A 22638-nucleotide genomic window follows, 5' to 3' on the forward strand; every position below is an offset into this window, starting at 1 on the left:
ATCCCATTATATGGAACAAATAAAAATGCAGCCAGAGAGCACAGGGCAGCTGCCATGCTCTCCTGCCACAGCTGAGGGAGGAGACTGGGCTGGAGATGGCCATGCAGCCCATGTGGATATTGAGCATTTCGGATGGAAAGTTAGCCCACAATCTTTCCACATGAAGCCTGCCATTCAAATACCCACCTAGTGCTTCCTACTCTTAACAGATTACTTCATTTTTTTCGGGTTTTCCCACCTTGGGCCATGAGATATGTTTCTGAAAACCTTCCTACCCGTGGGCACACTGGCTCCGTGGGCGACCCTCACTGAAGCTCACTCAGCCAGACTGTATTCTTTCCGTGTGATACTCCAGCAGCAACCACTCCTTTCCTGTACCGCACTTTACGAGGCACCTACTGGTCCAACATTTAGATTTTGAGCCTAAACAGCACCTGAGAGAGAGTTTGATTAGGTACTACCATCTCTATTTCACAGAAAGAATTGGTGCCAAAAGGAAGCCTGCCCAAGGTCAAAGAGTTAATATGTGGGAAAACCAGTGTAAGACCTGGGTCTTAAGTGCCTTTCTCCTTAGCTGTACCTTACAGTCTCACCCACAGGAATATTCCTCCCCCGCTCCTCCGCCATCCAGCCCCTAATTCCACATTTGTCAGGTAACGTTGGACACTTGCTAACACCTGGGGCAGAGGAATGGAGTGGCAGATTTATCGTATATGACTGGAATCTGTTTTGATCTCATCAGTGTGGACACCGCCAAAAGGATCTGACCAGCCATGGACTCTGTAAATTTCCTTCATCTGCAACCACTGCTGCAGACACAAGAGAGGGAAAGCCTCATATACCTGGGTGTGTCTGTGCATCTCTTTCAGACAAGCAGCGTGGTTTGGTGCAGACACAAACAGTAGCACCGAATCACATGCTGGTCTTTCGAAGAGATGAGCTCCTCTACTGGAAATCAGGTGGTGAGCACCAGTGAGGGTTCCCCTAGGAATCAGAGCCACTGGGGGCAAGTCGACATACAAAGATGAAGGCAGGTTTCTCCACAGGGGAAGCCTTGGGGGAGGACAGACAGAAGCTGTGGGTAAGGAATTGCTGATGGTTTTGTAGATCTGTAAATGGTACCTGGGAATCATTGGCAAGCCCTGAACTGGAACACAGAACTGAGAGAGTGCTGATGTAGGACCCAGTGTCCCTACCCACCCTTCCTCCTTGAACTCATGTGACCTTGGACACTTCATTTTCTCTTTCTCTGGGCAGGAGTTCAGCTGCAAGATTGGAACCCTTAGGAATGTGGCTTATGTTGTTAGGAGAACATCTACGAAGTGATGAAAAGTACTCCCTGCACTGAAATATTTGCTACTGCCCACTCTGGCCTCCTCCCATCATGGTGCCTAAAAATAGCCTTAATATTTGGCCTTTTAGCTCTCAAAGACTTTTAATATTCAGGAGTCCCCTACTAAACTGTCTGGTCCATGGAAAGGTCATTTAGGCGAGTGACTGGGATATTCACTGTAGACTGAGGAACAATAGCTTGAGGCGGCAAAAGTGGAGACTTGACCAGTGTGAGAACGGGGAGAGACCTGAGCTTCCCACACATACAACTGCCTGGTGTCCCCAGGGCAGTGGGGCTCCCTGCATTGTTGCTGAGTATCTGAAAGAGGGCAGTGTGGCATCTTAGAAAGAGACTGGAGAAAACAAAACCTGGGTTCTAATCCTGGCTCTGTTGTAAGCTTCCTGTGGCACATGCATAAGTCCTTTCCCCTCTCTGGGCCTCAGTTTCCCTATCTAAAATGAAAGGATTGGAACCAAGGGGTGATGAGGTTGTGTCTGGCTCTCAGGATGAAAGAGGGTACAAGATTTTGAAGTGAGCTGGTGAGTCATGATGGGCTAATCCTGGAGCAGAGGGTAGGGAGACTCCCCAATCACCAGCCAAGACCCAACTGTTTTAGAGAAGGAATCCAGGATGGGGATGAGTCCTGGAGTAGGAGGCGCCTGCTGCAGGACAGACAGGGAAGCATTCCCCAGGCCAACAACTCACTCTTCTTCCCAGACTTCCTCAAGTGGGTCTTGGTCTCCCTTGCCAGAAGCCCCAAACACCCGGGGGCCAGATGCTCTCGTGGCCTTTGATCAGATGCTTAGGCTCTGCCAAGTCTCCTCGGACAGTACCTGGGTTGCCTCCATATTAACTTATCCTCACCTTAAAGGATTCAGGGAAAAGAGTGTAGGACTTGGAGTGAGAGGACTTTGAGTTCTGGTCCCAACTTGCTGAGTAATCTTACGCAAGCGATTGCACGTCTCTGAGCCCTAACTTGGCCCTTGGATTCAGTGCCAGTTCCCGTTTCAGGACCCACCATGGCCTCTACGTTTTGAGGTAATGGAAGGGATATCTACCAGGTGGTTCCTGGCTTGGCCAGGGGAATGTCACTTCCAAACCAGACGTTGGTGAAGGTCCAGGAACGTAGGTCCTGAAGACTAGCTCTGTCCTCAGAGCCCGAGACAGTTTCTAGCCCATAGTCAGAGGCTTCTTCTGGTTTGTCCTGCTCCTCACCAGAGCAGAAGCTGGCACCATGTTTCTTGTACAGCCTGAAGAACCTTAAGCCAAATAAACCTCTTTTCTTTATAAATTACCCAGCCTCGCTGGGCATGGTGGCTCATGCCTGTAATCCTAGCACTTTGGGAGGCCAAGGTGGGTGGATCACTTGAGGTCAGGAGTTCAAGACCAGCCTGACCAACATGGTGAAACCCCGTCTCTACGAAAAAAAAAATACAAAATTAGCCGGGCGAGGTGGAGGATGCCTGTATTCCTAGCTACTCGGGAGGCTGAGGCAGGAAAATCACTTGAACCTGGGAGGTGGAAGTTGCGGTGAGCCAAGATCATGCTATTGCACTCTAGCCTGGGCAACAAGAGTGAAACTTTGTCTCTGAATAAATAAATAAATAAATATAAATAAATTAGGAGCACCCAAGATGGCCAAATAGAAACAGCTCCAGCCTCCAGCTCCCAGCCTGAGTGACACAGAAGATGGGTGATTTCTGCATTTTCAACTGAGGTACCAGGTTCATCTCACTGGGGTGTGTTGGACAGTCGGTGCTGGTCAGCGGGTGCAGCCCAACCAGCGAGAGCTGAAGCAGGGCGAGGCATCGCCTCACCTGTGAAGCACAAGGGGGAAGGGAATTCCTTTTCCTAGCCAAGAGAAACTGAGACACACAACACCTGGAAAATTGGGTAACTCCCACCCTAATACTGTGCTTTAACCAAGGGTCTTAGCAAATGGCATACCAGGAGATTATGTCCCACACCTGGCTGGGAGGGTCCCATGCCCACAGCGCCTCCCTCATTGCTAGCACAGCAGTCTGAGATCTAACTGCAAGGTGGCAGCCAGGCTGGGGGAGGGGCACCCGCCATTGCTGAGGCTTAAGTAGGTAAACAAAGCCACCAGGAAGCTCAAATTGGGTGGAGCCCACCGCGGCTCAAGGAGGCCTGCCTGCCTCTGTAGACTCCACCTCTGGGGATAGGGCATAGCTAAACAAAAAGCAGCAGAAACCTCTGCAGATGCAAATGTCCCTGTCTGACAGCTTTGAAGACAGCAGTGGTTCTCCTAGCACGGAGGTTGATATCTGAGAAAGGACAGAGTGCCTGCTCAAGTGGGTCTCTGACCCCTGAGTAGCCTAACTGGGAGACATCCCCCACTAGGTGCAGACCAACACCTCACACCTCACAACTCACACGGCTGGGTACACCTCTGAGACGAAGCTTCCAGAGCAAGAATCAGACAGCAACACACTGTTCAGCAATATGCTATCTTCTGCAGCCTCCGCTGCTGATACCCAGGCAAACAGGGTCTGGAGTGGACCTCAAGCAATCTCCAACAGACCTGCAGCTGAGGGTCCTGACTGTTAGAAGGAAAACTAACAAACAGAAAGGACACCCACACCAAAACCCCATCAGTACGTCACCATCATCAAAGACCAAAGGCAGATAAAACCACAAAGATGGGGAAAAAGCAGTGCAGAAAAGCTGGAAATTCAAAAAATAAGAGCGCATCTCACCCTCCAAAGGAACGCAGCTCATCGCCAGCAACGGAACAAAGCTGGACGGAGAATGACTTTGACGAGTTGAGAGAAGAAGGCTTCAATCGATCAAACTTCCCAGAGCTAAAGGAGGAACTACGTACCCAGCGCAAAGAAACTAAAAACCTTGAAAAAAGAATGGAAGAATGGATAACTAGAATAATCAATGCAGAGAAGACCATAAACGAACTGATAGAGATGAAAATCATGGCACGAGAACTACGTGACAAATGCACAAGCTTCAGTAACCGACTTGATCAACTGGAAGAAAGAGTATCAGTGATTGAAGATCAAATGAGTGAAATGAAGCGAGAAGAGAAGTGTAGAGAAAAAAGAGTAAAAAGAAATGAACAAAGCCTCCAAGAAATATGGGATTATGTGAAAAGACCAAATCTACGTCTGATTGGTGTGCCTGAAAGTGACAGGGAAAATGGAACCAAGTTGGGAAACACTCTGCAGGATATTATCCAGGAGAACTTCACCAATCTAGTAAGGTAGGCCAACATTCAAATTCAGGAAACACAGAGAACGCCACAAAGATACTCCTCGAGAAGAGCAACTCCAAGACACAATTGTCAGATTCACCAAAGTTGAAATGAAGGAAAAAATGCTAAGGGCAGCCAGAGAGAAAGGTCGGCCTACTCACAAAGGGAAGCCCATCAGACTAACAGTGGATCTCTCGGCAGAAACTCTACAAGCCAGAAGAGAGTAGGGGCCAATATTCAACATTATTAAAGAAAAGAATTTTCAACCCAGAATTTCATATCCAGGCAAACTAAGTTTCATAAGTGAAGGAGAAATAAAATTCTTTACAGACAAGCAAATGCTTAGAGATTTTGTCACCACCAGGCCTGCCCTACAAGAGATCCTGAAGGAAGCACTAAACATGGAAAGGAAAACTGGTACCAGCCATTGCAAAAAACATGCCAAAATGTAAAGACCATCAATGCTAGGAAGAAACAGCATCAACTAACGAGCAAAATAACCAGCTAATATCATAATGACAGGATCCAGTTCACATATAACAATATTAACCTTAAATGTAAATGGACTAAATGGTCCAATTAAAAGACACAGACTGGCAAACTGGATAAAGAGTCAGACCCATCTGTTTGCTGTATTCAGGAGACCCATCTCACATGCAGAGACACACATAGGCTCAAAATAAAGGGATGGAGGAAGATCTACCAAGCAAATGGAAAACAAAACAAAGCAGGGGTTGCAATCCTAGTCTCTGATAAAACAGACTTTAAACCATCAAAGATCAAAAGAGACAAAGAAGACCATTACATAATGGCAAAGGGATCAATTCATCAGGAAGAGCTAACTATCCTAAATACATATGCACCCAATACAGGAGCACCCAGATTCATAAAGCACGTCCTTAGAGACTTATAAAGAGACTTAGACTCCCATACAATAATAATGAGAGACTTTGACACCCCACTGTCAACATTAGATCAACGGGACAGAAAGTTAAAAAGGATATCCAGGAATTGAACTCAACTCTGCACCAAGCGGACCTAATAGACATCTACAGAACTCTCCACCCCAAATCAACAGAATATACAATCTTCTCAACACCACATTGCACTTATTCCAAAATTGACCACACAGTTGGAAGTAAAGCACTCCTCAGCAAATGTAAAAGAACAGAAATTATAACAAACTGTCTCTCAGCCCACAGTGCAATTAAACTACAACTCAGGACTAAGAAACTCAATCAAAACCACTCAACTACATGGAAACTGAACAACCTGCTCCTGAATGACTACTGGGTACATAATGAAATGAAGGCAGAAATAAAGATGTTCTTTGAAACCAATGAGAACCAAGATACGATATACCAGAATATCTGGGACACATTTAAAGCAGTGTGTAGAGGGAAATTTATAGCACTAAATGCCCACAAGAGAAAGCAGGAAAGATCTAAAATTGACACCCTAACATCACAATTAAAAGAACTAGAGAAGGCCGGACGCGGTGGCTCAAGCCTGTAATCCCAGCACTTTGGGAGGCCGAGACGGGCGGATCACGAGGTCAGGAGATGGAGACCATCCTGGCTAACACGGTGAAACCCTGTCTCTACTAAAAAATACAAAAAACTAGCTGGGCAACGTGGCGGGCGCCTGTAGTCCAGCTACTTGGGAGGCTGAGGCAGGAGAATGGCGTAAACCCAGGAGGCGGAGCTTGCAGTGAGCTGAGACCCGGCCACTGCACTCCAGCCTGGGTGGCAGAGTGAGACTCCGTCTCAAAAAAAAAAAAAAAAAAAGAACTAGAGAAGCAAGAGCACACACATAAAAGCTAGCAGAAGGCAAGAAATCACTAAGATCAGAGCAGAACTGAAGGAGATAGAGAAACACGAAAAACCCTCCAAAAAATCAATGAATCCAGGAGCTGGTTTTTTGAAAAGATCAACAAAATTGATAGACTGCTAGCAAGACTAATAAAGAAGAAAAGAGAGAAGAATCAAATAGACGCAATAAAAAATGATAAAGGGGATATCACCACCTACCCCACAGAAATACAAACTACCATCAGAGAATACTATAAACACCTCTATGCAAATAAACTAGAAAACCTAGAAGAAATGGATAATTTCCTGGACACTTACACTCTCCCAAGACTAAACCAGGAAGAAGTTGAATCCCTGAATAGACCAATAGCAGGCTCTGAAATTGAGGCAATACTTAATAGCCTACCAATCAAAAAAAGTTCAGCACCAGACAGATACACAGCCGAATTCTACCAGAGGTACAAGGAGGAGCCATTCCTTCTGAAACTATTCCAATCAACAGAAAAAGAGGGAATCCTCCCTAACTCATTTTATGAGGCCAGCATCATCCTGATACCAAAGCCTGGCAGATACACAACAAAAAAAGAGAATTTTACACTAATATACCTGATGAACATCAATGCAAAAATCCTCAATAAAATACTGGCAAACCAAATCCAGCAGCACATCAAAAAGCTTATCCACCATGATCAAGTGGGCTTCATTCCTGGGATGCAAGGTTGGTTCAACATACGCGAATCAATAAACATAATCCAGCATATAAACAGAACCAAAGACAAAAACCACATGATTATCTCAATAGATGCAGAAAAGGCCTTTGACAAAATTCAACAGCCCTTCGTGCTAAAAACTCTCAACAAATTCGGTATTGATGGAACGTACCTCAAAATAATAAGACCTATTTATGACAAACCCACAGCCAATATCATACTGAATGGGCAAAAACTGGAAGCATTCCCTTTGAAAACTGACACAAGACAGGGATGCCCTCTCTCACCACTCCTATTCAACATAGTGTTGGAAGTTCTGGCTAGGGCAATCAGGCAAGAGAAAGAAATAAAGGGTATTCAGTTAGGAAAAGAAGAAGTCAAATTGTCCCTGTTTGCAGATGACATGATTGTATATTTAGAAAACCCCATCATCTCAGCCCAAAATCTCCTTCAGCTGATAAGTAACTTCAGCAAACTCTCAGGATACAAAATCAATGCGCAAAAATCACAAGCATTCTTATACACCAGTAACAGACAAACAGAGAACCAAATCATGAATGAACTTCCATTCACAATTGCTTCAAAGAGAATAAAATACCTAGGAATCCAACTTACAAGGGATGTAAAGGACCTCTTCAAGGAGAACTGCAAACCACTGTTCAGTGAAATAAAAGAGGACACAAACAAATGGAAGGACATAACATGCTCATGGATAGGAAGAATCAATATCATGAAAATGGCCATACTGCCCAAGGTAATTTATAGATTCAATGCCATCCCCATTAAGCTACCAATGACTTTCTTCACAGAATTGGAAAAAAAAAAACTGCTCTAAAGTTCATATGGAACCAAAAAAGACCCCGCATTGCCAAGACAATCCTAAGCAAAAAGAACAAAGCTGGAGGCATCACGCTACCTGACTTCAAACTATACTACAAGGCTACAGTAACCAAAACAGCATGGTACTGGTACCAAAACAGAGATATAGACCAATGGAACAGAACAGAGCCCTCAGGAATAATACCACACATCTACAGCCATCTGATCTTTGACAAACCTGACAAAAACAAGAAATGGGGAAAGGATTCCCTATTTAATAAATGGTGCTGGGAAAATTGGCTAGCCATAAGTAGAAAGCTGAAACTGGATCCTTTCCTTACTCCTTATATGAAAATTAATTCAAGATGGATTAGAGACTTAAATGTTAGACCTAAAACCATAAAAACCCTAGAAGAAAACCTAGGCAATACCATTCAGGACATAGGCATGGGCAAGGACTTCATGTCTAAAACACCAAAAGCAACAGCAACAAAAGTCAAAATTGACAAATGGGATCTAATTAAACTAAAGAGCTTCTGCACAGCAAAAGAAACTACCATCAGAGTGAACAGGCAACCTACAGAATAGGAGAAAATTTTTGCAATCTACTCATCTGACAAAAGGCTAATATCCAGAACCTACAAAGAACTCAAACAAATTTATAAGAAAAAAACAAACAACCCCATCAAAAAGTGGGCAAAGGATATGAATGAACACTTCTCGAAAGAAGACATTCATACAGCCAACAAACACATGAAAAAATGCTCATCACTCACCATCAGAGAAATGCAAATCAAAACCACAATGAGATACCATCTCACACGAGTTAGAATGGCAATCATTAAAAAGTCGGGAAACAACAGGTGCTGGAGAGGATGTGGAGAAATAGGAACACTTTTACACTGTTGGTGGGACTGTAAACTAGTTCAACCATTGTGGAAAACAGTGTGCCGATTCCTCAAGGATCTAAAACTGAAATACCATTTGACCCAGCCATCCCATTACCGGGTATATACCCAAAGGATTATAAATCATGCTGCTATAAAGACACATGCACACGTATGTTTATTGTGGCACTATTCACAATAGCAAAGACTTGGAATCAACCCAAATGTCCATCAGTGACAGACTGGATTAAGAAAATGTGGCACATATACACCATGGAATACTATGCAGCCATAAAAAAGGATGAGTTTGTGTCCTTTGTAGGGACATGGATGCAGCTGGAAACCATCATTCTCAGCAAACTATCGCAAGAACAGAAAACCAAACACCGCATGTTCTCACTCATAGGTGGGAATTGAACAATGAGATCACTTGGACACAGGAAGGGGAACATCACACACTGGGGCCTATTGTGGGGAGGGGGGAGGAAGGAGGGATAGCATTAGGAAATATACTTAATGTAAATGATGAGTTAATGGGTACAGCACACCAATATGGCACATGTATTCATATGTAACAAACCTGCACGTTGTGCACATGTACCCTAGAACTTAAAGTATAATAAAAAAAATAATAATAATGTTTGGATAATAACGGTTAAAAAAATAAATACATTAAAAAAAATAAATATATAAATAACCCAGCCTCAGGTATTCCTTTATAGCAACACTAAATGGACTAAGACAGTGGCTATGTGCAACAAGCCTGGAGCAGAGAGTGCAGAGCGCCCTGGGCCGAGCACCCTCCTGGCTGCCTGGAGCCCTGAGTAGCTTCCCATGTGTCAGCCATGGCTCCTACCCCAGCAGTCCTTGCACATTTCTAGCTCTGTCATGCATCACTCACCAGCAGATGCTGGGACTACTGATGCATACCACACAGAGGAAAGAGTTCTGCTTATTAAATTACTAAATCCTGTTAGAAAAGACGGCAACTTGCTCCTAATAGAATTTGCATGTTTCTCATAATCCTTGGCAACTCCAATGAGATTCTCCAACATGGCACCAGGGGTAGATTCTACCAACCAGTGGTCTCTCTATTCACAGGCAGAACCCTCAAAAACAGTTCTGTCCCCTGGGAGGGCATTGTGCTTTCTTAGTATAACAGAGTCTTTTTAATTTGTTTAAAAGCTGTTCTGCTGACTGTGGGGCAGTGAGAGGTGTTTCTTTAGGGAAACCATGTATGTGCACACACACGTGTGTGTGGAGGGGGTTCTCTGAAGCTGTAATAGTTGCGAGGGTATGAAATACTACTGTTTATTTTATGCCATTTTATTCCTCCCACCTTCCTGCTCACATATGCAACAAATGGTAGAAGTGAACATGGGATGTTTGTGCTGTGAGAAGTGGATGAATGCCTCCTCCCGGACTCACACTGCCTCCCCCGGGCGACTGCACCGCCGGAAGCCACTCTGTTTCTCATGCAGTCAACACTGCATTATTGAACACGGAGCATGACCTAGGCTGGGAAAGGATGTAGAAAGTGTCTCACTGCATGTAAAGTACCATCAGGTTAAGTCATGGAGAAACAAGAGCCTCACTTTGCAAGAAGGAAAAGCTAAATTTGATGAGTAAACCAGACTTCAGGTGTTTTCTGGAAGGTGTATTTTATCTAATGACTTAGCTTTGCTTTTGTTGCTCCATTCTTTTCCCTCTGAGCTCCAAGAGCAAAGTAGTTTTAGGGTCTTTTATTTTCATTCAAAACATCTCTTCTTACTCTAGTGATATCATCCCTGGAAGACTGAGAAGTAAGAAGAGGTGAATCACGTGTCACCTTTGCATCTATTCTAGAATTACATCAGTCAGAGCTCTGGGGTGCAGTGGGGATCGATGCCAAAAAGCAGAGGGGAGGAAGGAGAGATGGGGAGGGCACAGAGGGAGGAGGAAGGGAGCTGGCTCTTTCCAGCCTGCTTATTTTCTTCTTCCTCCTCCTCAGCCTTCAAGCCCCCCTTCCTATTTATAAATCACATAAGAGGAAACGTCAGACTTTAAAGAGATGGCTGCTTTATATTTATTGATGGTGTTGGTTTCAATGCCATTTGCCTGAACTTTTGGACCAATCACCACATGCCTATCAGTCACAGATGAAACCCAACACTGGTATTCTCACAAGACACTTACACTAGATAAGAATGAAGACGCACAGACCCTGCCCTGCCTCCCAAGTATTAGCCATATTAGCTTCACTCTGTCTCACCTCTTCATTGGTTTCAAACAGCAGAGGAACTTGGCTATGCATGGGAATAATTTCAAATGTGAAATATAGTCACACAGGCTAGTGATGGCCCACACAGCCCTCTGCTTATCAGGTGAGCGCACTGGTGCGGAAGGGCTGGGACGGGCGGGTGGGCTGAGACTGGACTTTCCTGACCTCTCCCTAGCTGGGGTTTTTAATGTCATTCAGTGATGTGTATCTGAGGTATCAGGGAGAGGGATCAGGGCTCACAACCAAGCCAAAATATAATAGATTCAAAGGCCTGGACCTTGTCCTAATGCCCTTAAGAAGAGACTGAATTTTTTTTTTTTTTTTTTTTTTTTTGTAATGTTTGTAACGTTTTCCACTCAGCCGGGTGCAGTGGCTGATGCCTGTAATCCCAGCACTTCGGGAGGCTGAGGTGGGCAGATCATCTGAGGTCGGGAGTTCAAGACCAGCCTGACCAACATGGAGAAACCCAGTCTCTACTAAAAATACAAGATTGGCCAGGCGTGGTGGCGCATGCCTGTAATCCCAGCTACTTGGGAGGCTGAGGCAGGAGAATCGCTTGAACCCAGGAGGTGGAGGTTGCGGTGAGCTGAGGTCGCGCCACCGCACTCTAGCCTGGGTGACAAGAGCGAAACTCCATATATATATCTTTTTTTTTCTACTCGCCCCCTTTGCTTTTCTTTCTTAAAGATAGTTCTATGCCTGAACCATTCCCGTTAATTAGGAAGAAAATCTTTCACCCCGCTTTCCTCTATGGTTCAGTGAATTCCAGACTCCTTAGGATTTCTAGGTCTAGCTGCTTGGAACATATTTATGATGAAAACAAAGCAAAGTGGCCTCAGGACACCAGGGAAGGCCAGGAGTGAGATCCATTTCTGCAACACAGGAAGAGAGGCCCGAAAGGGCAAAAGGAAAATATAATTTGCAGAAGGCACAGTTTTGGCAGCATCTTATTACAACTTCCAGCTGATCGGGTGTAGCCAAACTAGAGACATCTGTTTGGAGTTTACAACAGAAACAAAACACACAGAAAGCACGAAAGCGCTGAAACATGCACACCCAGACCGCGCTCTAACAGCTCCTCTCCACCTTGACCTTCGAGCTATCCCCCACTGGGTCACGCTGGGTTGTAGAAGGGAAGGAAATGGGCTCTGCAGCCTGCCCAGCCACCCGCCCACCTGCACCATGACTCACTCACACCAGGATCGGAACTTGTCAACTTTTCTCTCTACTTGGTTTTCCTCCCAGGAAAAACAGAGATGGCCCCACTCCTCAGAGAATTCCTCTTTGGGTTTCTAGTTCATCTTTAAAGCTCCCTGAGCTGTTTGTAATGGAAAAGATAAGGTAGTCTCCTTACGCTTGATTACTAGCATGGCCCACAGAAGGAGGTGGTAAAATCTCGGCAGACCTGGAAGTCACTCCTCCAAAAATAACCTCACAGGTCTGAGAGTGTGATATGGAACTCACTCTGGCCTCTCCAAAAGACCAGAAAAAGACCACACTCCCACAACTTAATTAGTGAAAAATACAGGATAATACATGAAAAGGCTGGTCCCAGACCCAGCACCCGCAGTTATGGAGGTCCAGGAAGGCCCCAGATGGCGCATAAAGTTGACCTTCCTTTCCTAATTCTCTCCAAGCACAAGAAAGGCCAAAGACCGTCCTATGGCGCCATCCCAGGGTTAGACACAGCCTCTCCCACCCCAACGCAGCAGTTCAGACACTCACCTGCTCTGTTCAATTTTCCTCTTTATTCTCTCCCCACTGACGTGCAAACAGAACCAGAACAGTGCTACTTTTAAAAAATAACAAAATGTTTTATACACATTTCTGTATATACAACTGAACAACATTTTACATGTTTCTTTTGCACAGCAAAAGATATAAACATTCAGCTCTGAGAACACAGTTATGTACAGAAAAAAGTCAAAAATACTTCACAACAGTGCAAAAATATTTTACACAGCATCATGGAGTGAGACCTTTTCAGCAAGAGGAAGGGCGTGTGTGTGTTTCTAAAGGAAAACTCCTTTTTAAGATATTAGATGTCTTTAACTGTAAACAAAATGCAACTCTCCTTCATCTCCCCCCACCCCCCAAACAGTTATGTGAGGAATTTGGCAAAATTTCAGGGGTGTGAGTCTGAGGTAAACACCCGGAGTTCTTACACCAGAAAGAACCGAGGGCTAAAGGGTTGCATAAAGCCTCAAACACCTTGAGAGCAAATTCTTTTTTTTTTTTTTTTTTTTTTTTAATGAGATGTCAGTGACAGCGCAGGGCCTCTCCCGGGGGATAGGAGGAGGAAGTGAACCCCTCCTCCTCAGGCCCCAGTGCCCCACAAACAGGAAACTGGCCAGGCACCTACGGCCTGAGACTAGCAACTTCAGCCAGCATTCCCTCACCCGTACCCCAGAGGGCTGCCTCTCTCTCCCTCCTGGCGGGGTTTTCCCCTCTCACATTTCCCCGCATCCCCACGCGCAATAAAGCCAGAAGTGCTGGGGCGGGAGCAGGGGCGGGAGCAGGGGCGGGGAGGTAGGGGGAAACGGTCAGGGGGAACGCTGGGCCTGGGCTCCAAGTGTAGGTATGGGCCCCAAATGCCCCATTTCCCTTTCCTGGGGGCGGGCAAGGGACAGGGAGGTTGTCGGGACCACGGATGGGTAGCCACGTTGGAGCGCCGGCGACGCGCGGAGCTCAGCCCGAGTGGGGCTCGTCTGCACTGGCGCCGCCGTCGGCCTGGCCGGACGAGTCCCCGGCGGTGGCGGAGGTGGCGTCAGGGCCCCCGCCCTCGATGGAGCTCTCGCTGCCCGTGCTGTCGCCCGACAGCAGGCGCGTCACCCGCAAGTCGGCCTGCAGGGTGCGCACGTCGTTGCCGAAGCTGAGCTCGCCCAGGTCGCTAATAAGTTGCGACAGCTCAGCCTTCATGTCGGAGGCGCTGCCCAGCAGCAGAGGCGGCGGCCTGGCCCCTGGGCCCAGGGAGCCCCCGCCGCCCGCTAGCGCCTCCCCACGGCCATTCTCCAGAGTGTCCAACAAGTCCCCGCACTCAAAGTGCATGGCGACCACCAGCGCCCGCTGCGCCTCGGCCTCCTCTGCTGGATCTCCCTCTGCCGCATGGTTCTCCTCTTCCTCCGGGCAGCCCTCAGGGTGCTCCTCTTCCTCTTCTTCCTCCTGCAGCTCCTGCTCCTGTTGTTCACCAAGCAGGTCCTCGGTGATGGAGCCGAGCTTAGGCGCACTGCGGCTGCGCTCCACTGGCGGTTTATAACAGCAGGGTCCGTGCAGGAGCAGCTTGCGCAGCGGTACTAGCGGGATGGTGTGTGCGCCCACCAGCTCCTGCTGCTGGTGACGCGCGTCGTCCCGCCGCTTGAGGCGTTTAAATTCCGCCAGCGCGTTGGCCGACGTCTGGTAGAGCAGCAGGGCCATAGCCTGCGCCTTTTCGGGCTTGGACACCAGCACGGCGTGGCAGCGCAGCATCACGGCCTTGTGCTTCAGCTCGTGCCGGTACACCCAGGCGAAGACCTTGGGCAGCCGCGCGTCCGCCACGCAGTAGGTGACGCGGTGCAGCAGGTAGAGGTGGCCCGGGCGGCGCAGTGCGCGCTCCTCGGCGTGCACCATGCGGATACCCTGCGCACTCACTGTCAGCTTCATCTTGGTGCCCTGACGGCCCGCCTCGCTCTTGCTCCAGATCTTGCCCACAGCAAGGTCGGTGCAGCCGTCGCCGCGCGCCTGGATGGTTGTGGCATTACCCAGGTAGAGCACGGTGTAAGTTGGGTCCTCGCTGGTGATGTGCAGCTTCTTGCGCTTGGAGCGGAACATGCTGCCCACCCGGCTAAGCGCGCCTTCGGGGCACGCCCGTGCCAAAGAGCTGAGCGCCGAGTAGTGCAGGCTCACAGCGTAGCCCTTGGGCTTGGATGCCTGCCGCGGCGGCGCCTCGGCCAGCAGCTCGAACTTGTGCTTCTTCCACGGTAGCATCTCCGGAGGGCGCCCCGGCGCAGCTGGGCGGCGGCGGCGGAGCGCCGGGTGCGAGGCCCACTGAGCCACCGGCCCCGGCCGGGCTCGGCCCGAGCAAGATCGAAGAATAAAACTGGGAGCGGCCCAGTGGTAGGGAGTTGGGGGGGAGGGGAGGAGACAGAGTGCTTAGGAACCCCGGAGGGGGTGGGGGTAAATTTTCTAAAAAAGAAAATATTCAGCTTCGAGTGTGCAAAAAAGGTTGGCGGGGGTAGGGACACGCGCGCACACAGAATTACCCCAGCCTGGGCAAGGGCGAGGGCAAAGAGTCTCAGGCAAGCAACAAAATGCGAGGGAGAGAGAACGAGCGTGGAGTGGAAAATGTCAGGAAAAAAGCTAGAAGCGCGCGTGCAAATAAATAAAGAGAGCCCCGGCAACAGCACCCGGGATGGTGCGAGAATAATGCGGGAACACCTCGGCGAACGTGAAGAGGATCCCCTAACACACACAACCCCCAGGACTGGGGCCAAAACCCGCAGAAACTCTACAGTGACCGTGCCCAGGGGCCGGTGCTCCCCACCTCCGAGGGGTGCTGGAGACGGAGAGCCCCTCAGCTGGGCTGGTCTCAGAGTCAGCAGCTCGCCCAAAGTGTTGTCGGATGCTGGGTCCGGCTGGCCGCGGCTGGCCCCGCGCAGCAGTCCCGCAGGGGCTCACTGCATCTTCGCTCCACCGGGGACTCGCGCTCGGCCCGCTCACTGTCCGGGCTAGTTTGGCCGAGACAGCGCTGGGCTCCGAGGGCAGGGGGAGCGCATGGCCGGGTCCGGGGACCGCCGCTACCTCATTTCTTCCTTCAAGGCGGTGTCCAGCTCCGCTCCCGGGCTCTCCACGGTCTGCTGCCCGCCTTTGCAGCGCGCCCTCTCCGGTGCTGCGAGCGGTGGCCGGCTCGCCTGCCTCACATCCTTGCCGTCCGGGAGGAAGATCTCGGGTAAATATAGGCCGGCGCGAACCATTCGCCGCGCGGGGACAGGGGAGGAGCAGAGAAGAGGATCTGTTTGGGGCTCAGACGCCGGACGGATTCCTGGACTCTTAAAGGGACCGGGTGACAGCCATTGGTCAAGGGAGCGGGGAGACCGGTCCAATCCGACAATTACATCCCAAATTTACCAGCACCTCTTTTGTCTACGGAAATCACTGGGACCTGGGGTTACCCCGCAGCAAAAAGACTTGAATCCTGACACTCCACCCCCAGGCTGAATTGCAACTCGCTGAATACATGTATGTCTAGATCGAAACTTCTGAGGGAGGTGGCAGAAGATGAGACTACAGATTACAATTTCCTGTGCAAAAAGTTTGGGAAAATAGTGGTTTCTTCCTTGTGTGACGGCTTTCTGAGAATGACTGGGTGCTGTTCAGTATTATTTTCAGAATTGTTTTCCATTAAAGAAAAGAGAGATGCACAGAAAACACCAAGGCTTATCTCTCACTATCTTGAGCTCGTATTCACAGGTAAGCAGCAGACAGTGTAAAGTGAGGTGAGTGGTAACATGATTGGGGTGACTACTGTAGAATATCATCAATGAATAAGGCGCTTCCCCATCCGAACCCCAGCAAGACCCGCTCCTGCTGTCGGGCCTCAGGGTAGAGCAATTTTCTGAGATACACACAATTTCTAAGTAATGCTCGTGTGTAGTTAGGACGTAGTTTACTTTGGCAAGCCGGTCGTGCGGTGTCATTATATCATGGACATATTTTGGATGAGAATTCCTAGTAAAAATTCAAATGACATTTTTTATTTGAGTGACAAATAATGCCTGGCCACCCTCCAATGGGAGTGATAATTGCATCAGTATTGCTTTTATCATGTGCCAACTAGACAGTGTAGTTGTCCTCTGACTGGCTTGACCGTAAGCCAGTAACTCGTTTCTGGGCCCTTGAAACAACCTGCTTGCCTCTATGGTATGGTCAGTCAAAGCAAAAAGACTTAGAGCTGGAGTGGGATAAATGTCCGAATGATCCCGCACCAAAACTCCCAGCCTGGTCCTGGAGGAGGACAGTGATCCCTTCTTCCCATCCCAGTCCACTGGGGATCTTTGATGTCTCTGGCTTCCACACCACGTCTTCATGCCAGAGTCACTGCAACCACTCCTGGAAATTCCCTTGGGATATTCCAACAAAATAAAACTGATCCCTGCCCATCCTCTATCTTTGCCAACTTTTGACCTTCCTTTGAACTCTGAGTTTTCTCAAGAGTCACTGGTGCTGAGTTTCCATTTAAGTTACTTTTCTGACTACCTTTTGGTGCCAGGCGCTGAGCTAGGAGCAGACGGGATTCCTGCCTCCTAATCCAATGAAGGTTGTAAACTCTCTACCCAACTCTGGGCTTCCACTGGACTTTGGGTTCTCTGCAAGTACCCTGTATCCCCAGTGTGGTACAAATAGGCACTCAATAACTAGAATTAACGAGCAAGATATGCATGTGGACAAGAAGACAGAGTGGGCTGAACGCTATGAGAAAGACTCAAAGCACTATGAGAAGCTGGAGGAAGAAAGCATTCATCGTGACTAGGAAAATCAGAAAAGGCTTCATGGAGGTAGTGACCTTTGAAAGATGAACAGAATTTATCCAAACACAAAAAGACTGAAGGACTTTCTGGGTATAAAGGGTAGCAAAATTACAGAAGCATGAAAATGCATGCATAAGGCCAGGCACGGTGGCTCATGCCTGTAATCCCAGCATTTTGGGAGGCCATGGTGGGTGGATCACCTGAGGTCAGGAGTTCACGAGCAGCCTGGTCAACATGGCAAAACACTTTCTCTACTAAAAATACAAAAATTAGCCGGGCATGTTAGTGCATGCCTGTAATTCCAGCTACTTGGGAGGTTGAGGCAGGAGTATCCCTTGAACCTGGGAGGCGGAGGTTGCAGTAAGCTGAGATTGCGCCACTGCACTCCAGCCTGGACAACAGAGTGAGAAAGAAAAGAAAAGAAAAAAGAAAAGAAAAGAAAGAGAAGAGAAGAGAAAGGAAAAGAAGGAGCATACACACGTAGTAATTAGGATGGAGCTTGTAACAATGAAAGAAGAAAGCTTCCTGATTGTGTTTTTTGGCTCTCTTAGACGCCAAGGGAAGGAATGGCCTTTTCATGGCTAACTGGCTCCACAGGGTCCTTCGACCAGAGCTATGATGCCTTACTCCTCAGCTGCACTGATGGGTTAATGGAGGGATACCAGACACGCTGTTGGAATGAGGTAGTTAGTACTATAATGAGCCATTTAAGCCACTATTAATTCCTTAAATTTCTGGACTGCTTTGTAGTGGCAATGAAGGAGATAGTACACACTCTAAAGAACAACAAATTCTGGTAAAAACATATCAAATGAGGCTGTGTTAAGTGACCTTTAGTTGGACCATAATCTTGAACTCCACAAAAGCAGACATCATGTTCAAGCAGTGATCATTTCCAAATGGCTCAAAGTTTCAAGGCTCAAGAGGGTTTGGGGAAGAGGAAGAGGGAGCAGTAGCAGGAGCTAAGGCTGGTCTCAGACTCAGCGAGAGGCACCACTTTGCACTTCATGGAATGGCATGGACACCAGTGGCCCACAGAGGCAGGGAGAAGGAGTCCACTGGTGGGCGGGCTCTTCAGCAGCAGCCAGAGTGCCAGTCCCAGCAGCACAGGCCCACAGAGCTGCTCCTGTTGACGAGGCTATGTCACACCTTGACCGCCTTCCTAATAAGCTTGTTTTCAACCTTGGGAGAACAGAAAGGTTCTAGGCCAATGTGAACATCCCGGTGTGAGTCATGCCCTGGAGAAGAACCCGCTGTCCCCTTGTGGCCTGGACCTGTGCCAGCCTCTAGGGCCCGCCTCACCTTATGAAGAAGCTGGCCACCCCACCTGAAACACACATCACAAATAAGGCTGCATTTCTTCAGCTGGGAGAGCTGGCAGCGCCACGTAGGAGTCTACATCACAGATCTGAGACAGGGCAACTCCAGAACAGACCGTCAGCAAACTGGAGCTGGGAAACAGGTGAGAAACTGCAAAGCATACTTTTTTAATGACACTGCCCCATCTACTGGTAGCAGGCAGACATGCTGCTTGGTGGATGGTTTCTCATCAAACCGGATAAGCTAGTGGATGAAACTACACACAACCCGGTCACAGCTGGAAGGAAACGCTGCGATCAGGAGTCCCAGCCCTAAACTTGACATCCAGGAGTCAGCCTTTCATCTCACAGAGGATTTGGACCAGCTTCCTCCCACCTTATGTCTTACATAATGCTCCTTCCTCTCGCCCCCTCTTCCAACATCCCACTCAGTGGACACTGACTTCAGAGATTACACATGACGAATCTGGAATCTTCAATGTCATCTAGTAAATACTTGTGGAGAGTCTCCCGTGGATGTCACATAGTTGCTGGGGATATAGCACTAAAGAGGACAGATAGAGAGGTCTTTGCCTATAGGGGATTTATAGCCTCTGGTGGAGGCAGGCAGGCAGACAGTAAACAAAAAACTAATGAAATAGCAGATAGTGAAAAGTCTCTGGAGAAAAGGAGGCAGTGCTAGGAGTGGAAGGTGGCTCTGGGCAGAGACAGGAATGAGATGAACCTGCAAAGAGATGGGGAAGAGCACGGCAGCCTGTGTGGCCCAGTACACAGTCACCAGCCACAGGTCGCTGCTGACACTTGAACCATAGCTGGCCCAAATTTAGATGCACTACAAGTATGAACTACACACTGGATTTTCAGGACTTAGTAAAACAAAAATAATGCAAAAAATCTTGATAATATTATATTAATTAAATATCGAATGATAGTATTTGGCTATGTTGAGTTAAATAAATTATTAAGATTAATTTTACCTATTTCTCTAGCCTGGTCAACATGGTAAAACCCCGTCTCTACTAAAAACACAAACATTAGCTAGGCATAGTGGTGCATGCCTATAATCCCAGCTATTCAGGAGGCTGAGGCAGGAGAATCGCTTGAACCCGGGAGGCAGAGGTTGCAGTGAGCCAAGATTGTGTCACTGCACTCACGCCTGAGTGACAGAGTGAGACTCTGTCTCAAAAAAAAAAAAAAAAAAAAAAAAACCTTTTTTTTTGCTTCTTTAAGGTGGCTACCAGACACCTTGGTTTTAGTGCAATGAGGCCCGTGGTGGGCTTCTAACCTGCAGTGCTGCGAATTTGTGGTGATTGAGGCCACTACATTCGTGGCAGTTTGTTCCAGCAGCAGTACACCTCCCATCCAGCCTTCTTTTCCCTTGTCCTGACTCTCTTCCCTCTCCCACTCTCTTCAACACGTACCCTAAATCCTCACTAGTTTCCCAAAGCCACCTGCTCCCCCAGAGCTCAGCAGAATTGACCGGGTGCTTCCCCCGCAAAAATGCAGTTAGAGCAACCTCCAGCCCCTGCCAACCTACAAACAGCACGTCCACACCGCAGCCCGCCTTCCTCCTCCAGGCTCCGAAGTCTCTCCTCCCTTCAACCTGCCCCTCTAACACCACCTTCAATACTTACCAAACCAACATCTGACCTTTTCCCTCTTCCCGTTTTAACCTTCAAAGTGGCTTCGCATCAGCCACAGGGTACACTCCCACTCCTCAGTATAACGTGAGAATGTTCAGGTCTGGCACCTGCCTATGTCTCCAGCCTCATTCTTTTCTCCTGGACTCCTAATTTATGAACCAGCTACAGAGAATAGCCTACGCTTCTCCCCATGCTGGTGAGACTGGTTTTTCCCTTCCTGCCATGACTTATGCAGCTCTATCTACTGATATGACCTCCTCCTGCCATTTCTCCCGGCCAAGTCTTACTCATTCTTAGACAGCCAGCTTGGATACCATTTTCTCCAGGTAAACCACCTAGGCCTACTCATCACCTCTCCACACTCCCTTGTGTGTACCCTTACCTCTGCACTTGCCTTGTTATAATACTGTCTTTCTTTAAGTCTTGCTCTGCTGCCCAGGCTGCAGTGCATGATCTTGGCTCACTACAACCTCTACCTGTCAGGTTCAAGCGATTCTCCTGCCTCAGCCTCTTGAGTAGCTAGGATTATAGGCACCCACCACCATGACCGGCTAATTTTTTTTTTTTGAGATGGAGTCTCTCTCTGTTGTCCAGGCTGGAGTGTAATGGCACAATCTCGGCCCACTGCAACCTCTGCCTCCTAGGTTCAAGTGATTCTCCTGCCTCAGCCTCCTGAGTAGCTGGGATTACAGGCACGCACCAGCACATCTGGCTGATTTTTGTATTTTTTTAATAGAGACGAGGTTTCCCCATGTTGGCCAGGCTGGTCTCAAACTCCTGACCCTATGATCTGCCCACGATGGCCTCCCAACATGCTGGGATCACAGGCGCGAGCCACTGCGCCCGGCCTATAGTATCGTCTTTAACTCTCTGCCTCCCCCACTAGACTACAGGCTCCTTATGGCTATTGACTGTATTTTATTCACCCTTTGTATCCCCAACTTCTAGCATAATGCCAGTCACCAAATTAATGTGTGGCAAGTGTTTGTAGAATGAACATTAACCATGTGTTTATTTTCAAAGTCATGGGACCGTCACGAGCACAGACTGTCAGAACTGGAAGAGCCTTGTCTGGAAGGCCCTTCGAGATAATCTAGTCAACCTCCCCTGGCTTTACAAATGAGGAAACTGAGGCCCTGACAGCACAGGTGCATGGCCATGCAGTAATTTAGTGGCCACACCAATATGAGGACCCATGTGGCCTGAATCTCAATCCAGGGCCCTTTCCTGTGGCTAAACGTAAAGCCAAAAGCTTCTAAACACATATATGTAGAACCCACATCTTTCGTTTGCTCCCCCTCAGGAAGAGCTGCTTTGGGGCTCATAGGTTCATTTGATGACCTGAACAGGAGCACAAAGCCAAACATACTTCCCCCTGTGACTTGACTGAGTGGCCACTCGCTGGACCCCTTAATGAAAAGTGCACTTTGCTAATGGCTCTCACTGCCCCCAAAGACGTTAGAGTCAAGCATGACTGTCACAGGACTCCACCAGTGAGACAGCTCTCTGTAGTGGTGGAGATCGCACTTGGGTCTCTGAGAGTCTGGCAGCCCATTTCCCATTGCAGGAGAAATAACTTGTAATCAAACAGTGCCCAGACCAGGGCCCTCTTTAGGAAGGAAGTGGACTTCAAGCATGGAAGGATGGGCAGACTGCTGAAGACAGAGGCAGCAGAGAGTGGTCCAGAGGAAGAAAAGGGCCCATGCAGAAGGTAGTGTTGAACATCCAACAACTGGGCAAGAGGAGGGAATGCAAAAGTACTGAGCTCCCACCGCATGTCAGACACTGTGCTGAGTCAGATCCGTCCAAATATTTCATGCTCCTAAGAGTGTTGTCAGGTCTGTGCTAGTCTCTTCATTTTTCCGGGGGAAAGCACCACGGCTTGGAGAAGTTAAGAAATTTGCCTAAGATCTCCAAAGCCTATGTTCTTTGTGTTTGGGTCAGGCCAGGGCCTGACTCTGATGGCCCTGAATGGCAGGCGGAGGCGTCTCATAAGCTGTGGTGAGTCACTGGAGGCACTAGAGCAGGGACATGCCATGATCAGAGCCAAGGCTCAGGTACACAAGATTGGCCAAGAAAGAATCTTGACCCCCACCCTCCAGCCCTGACTCACCAAGGGTCCCGGAGCAC

At 48.2% G+C, this 22638-nt stretch overlaps 1 protein-coding gene across 1 annotated transcript; it reads right to left on the minus strand.

Annotated features, from left to right (window-relative positions):
* Positions 1 to 12772: 12772 nt before the first annotated feature.
* FAM43A (family with sequence similarity 43 member A) lies at positions 12773 to 17659 on the minus strand. The gene has a single exon (XM_010372986.2). The coding sequence runs from the start codon at positions 15004 to 15006 to the stop codon at positions 13732 to 13734; it is 1275 nt and encodes a 424-aa protein (XP_010371288.1). The 5' UTR covers positions 15007 to 17659; the 3' UTR covers positions 12773 to 13731.
* Between the last annotated feature and the right edge of the window lie 4979 nt (positions 17660 to 22638).

This window comes from Rhinopithecus roxellana, chromosome 1 (assembly GCF_007565055.1).
Source record: "Rhinopithecus roxellana isolate Shanxi Qingling chromosome 1, ASM756505v1, whole genome shotgun sequence".
NCBI lineage: Eukaryota > Metazoa > Chordata > Mammalia > Primates > Cercopithecidae > Rhinopithecus > Rhinopithecus roxellana.

Bases quoted from the DNA above. Each gene is read 5' to 3' on its own strand.
- FAM43A (XM_010372986.2), bottom strand. From the start codon at position 15,006: ATGCTACCGTGGAAGAAGCACAAGTTCGAGCTGCTGGCCGAGGCGCCG.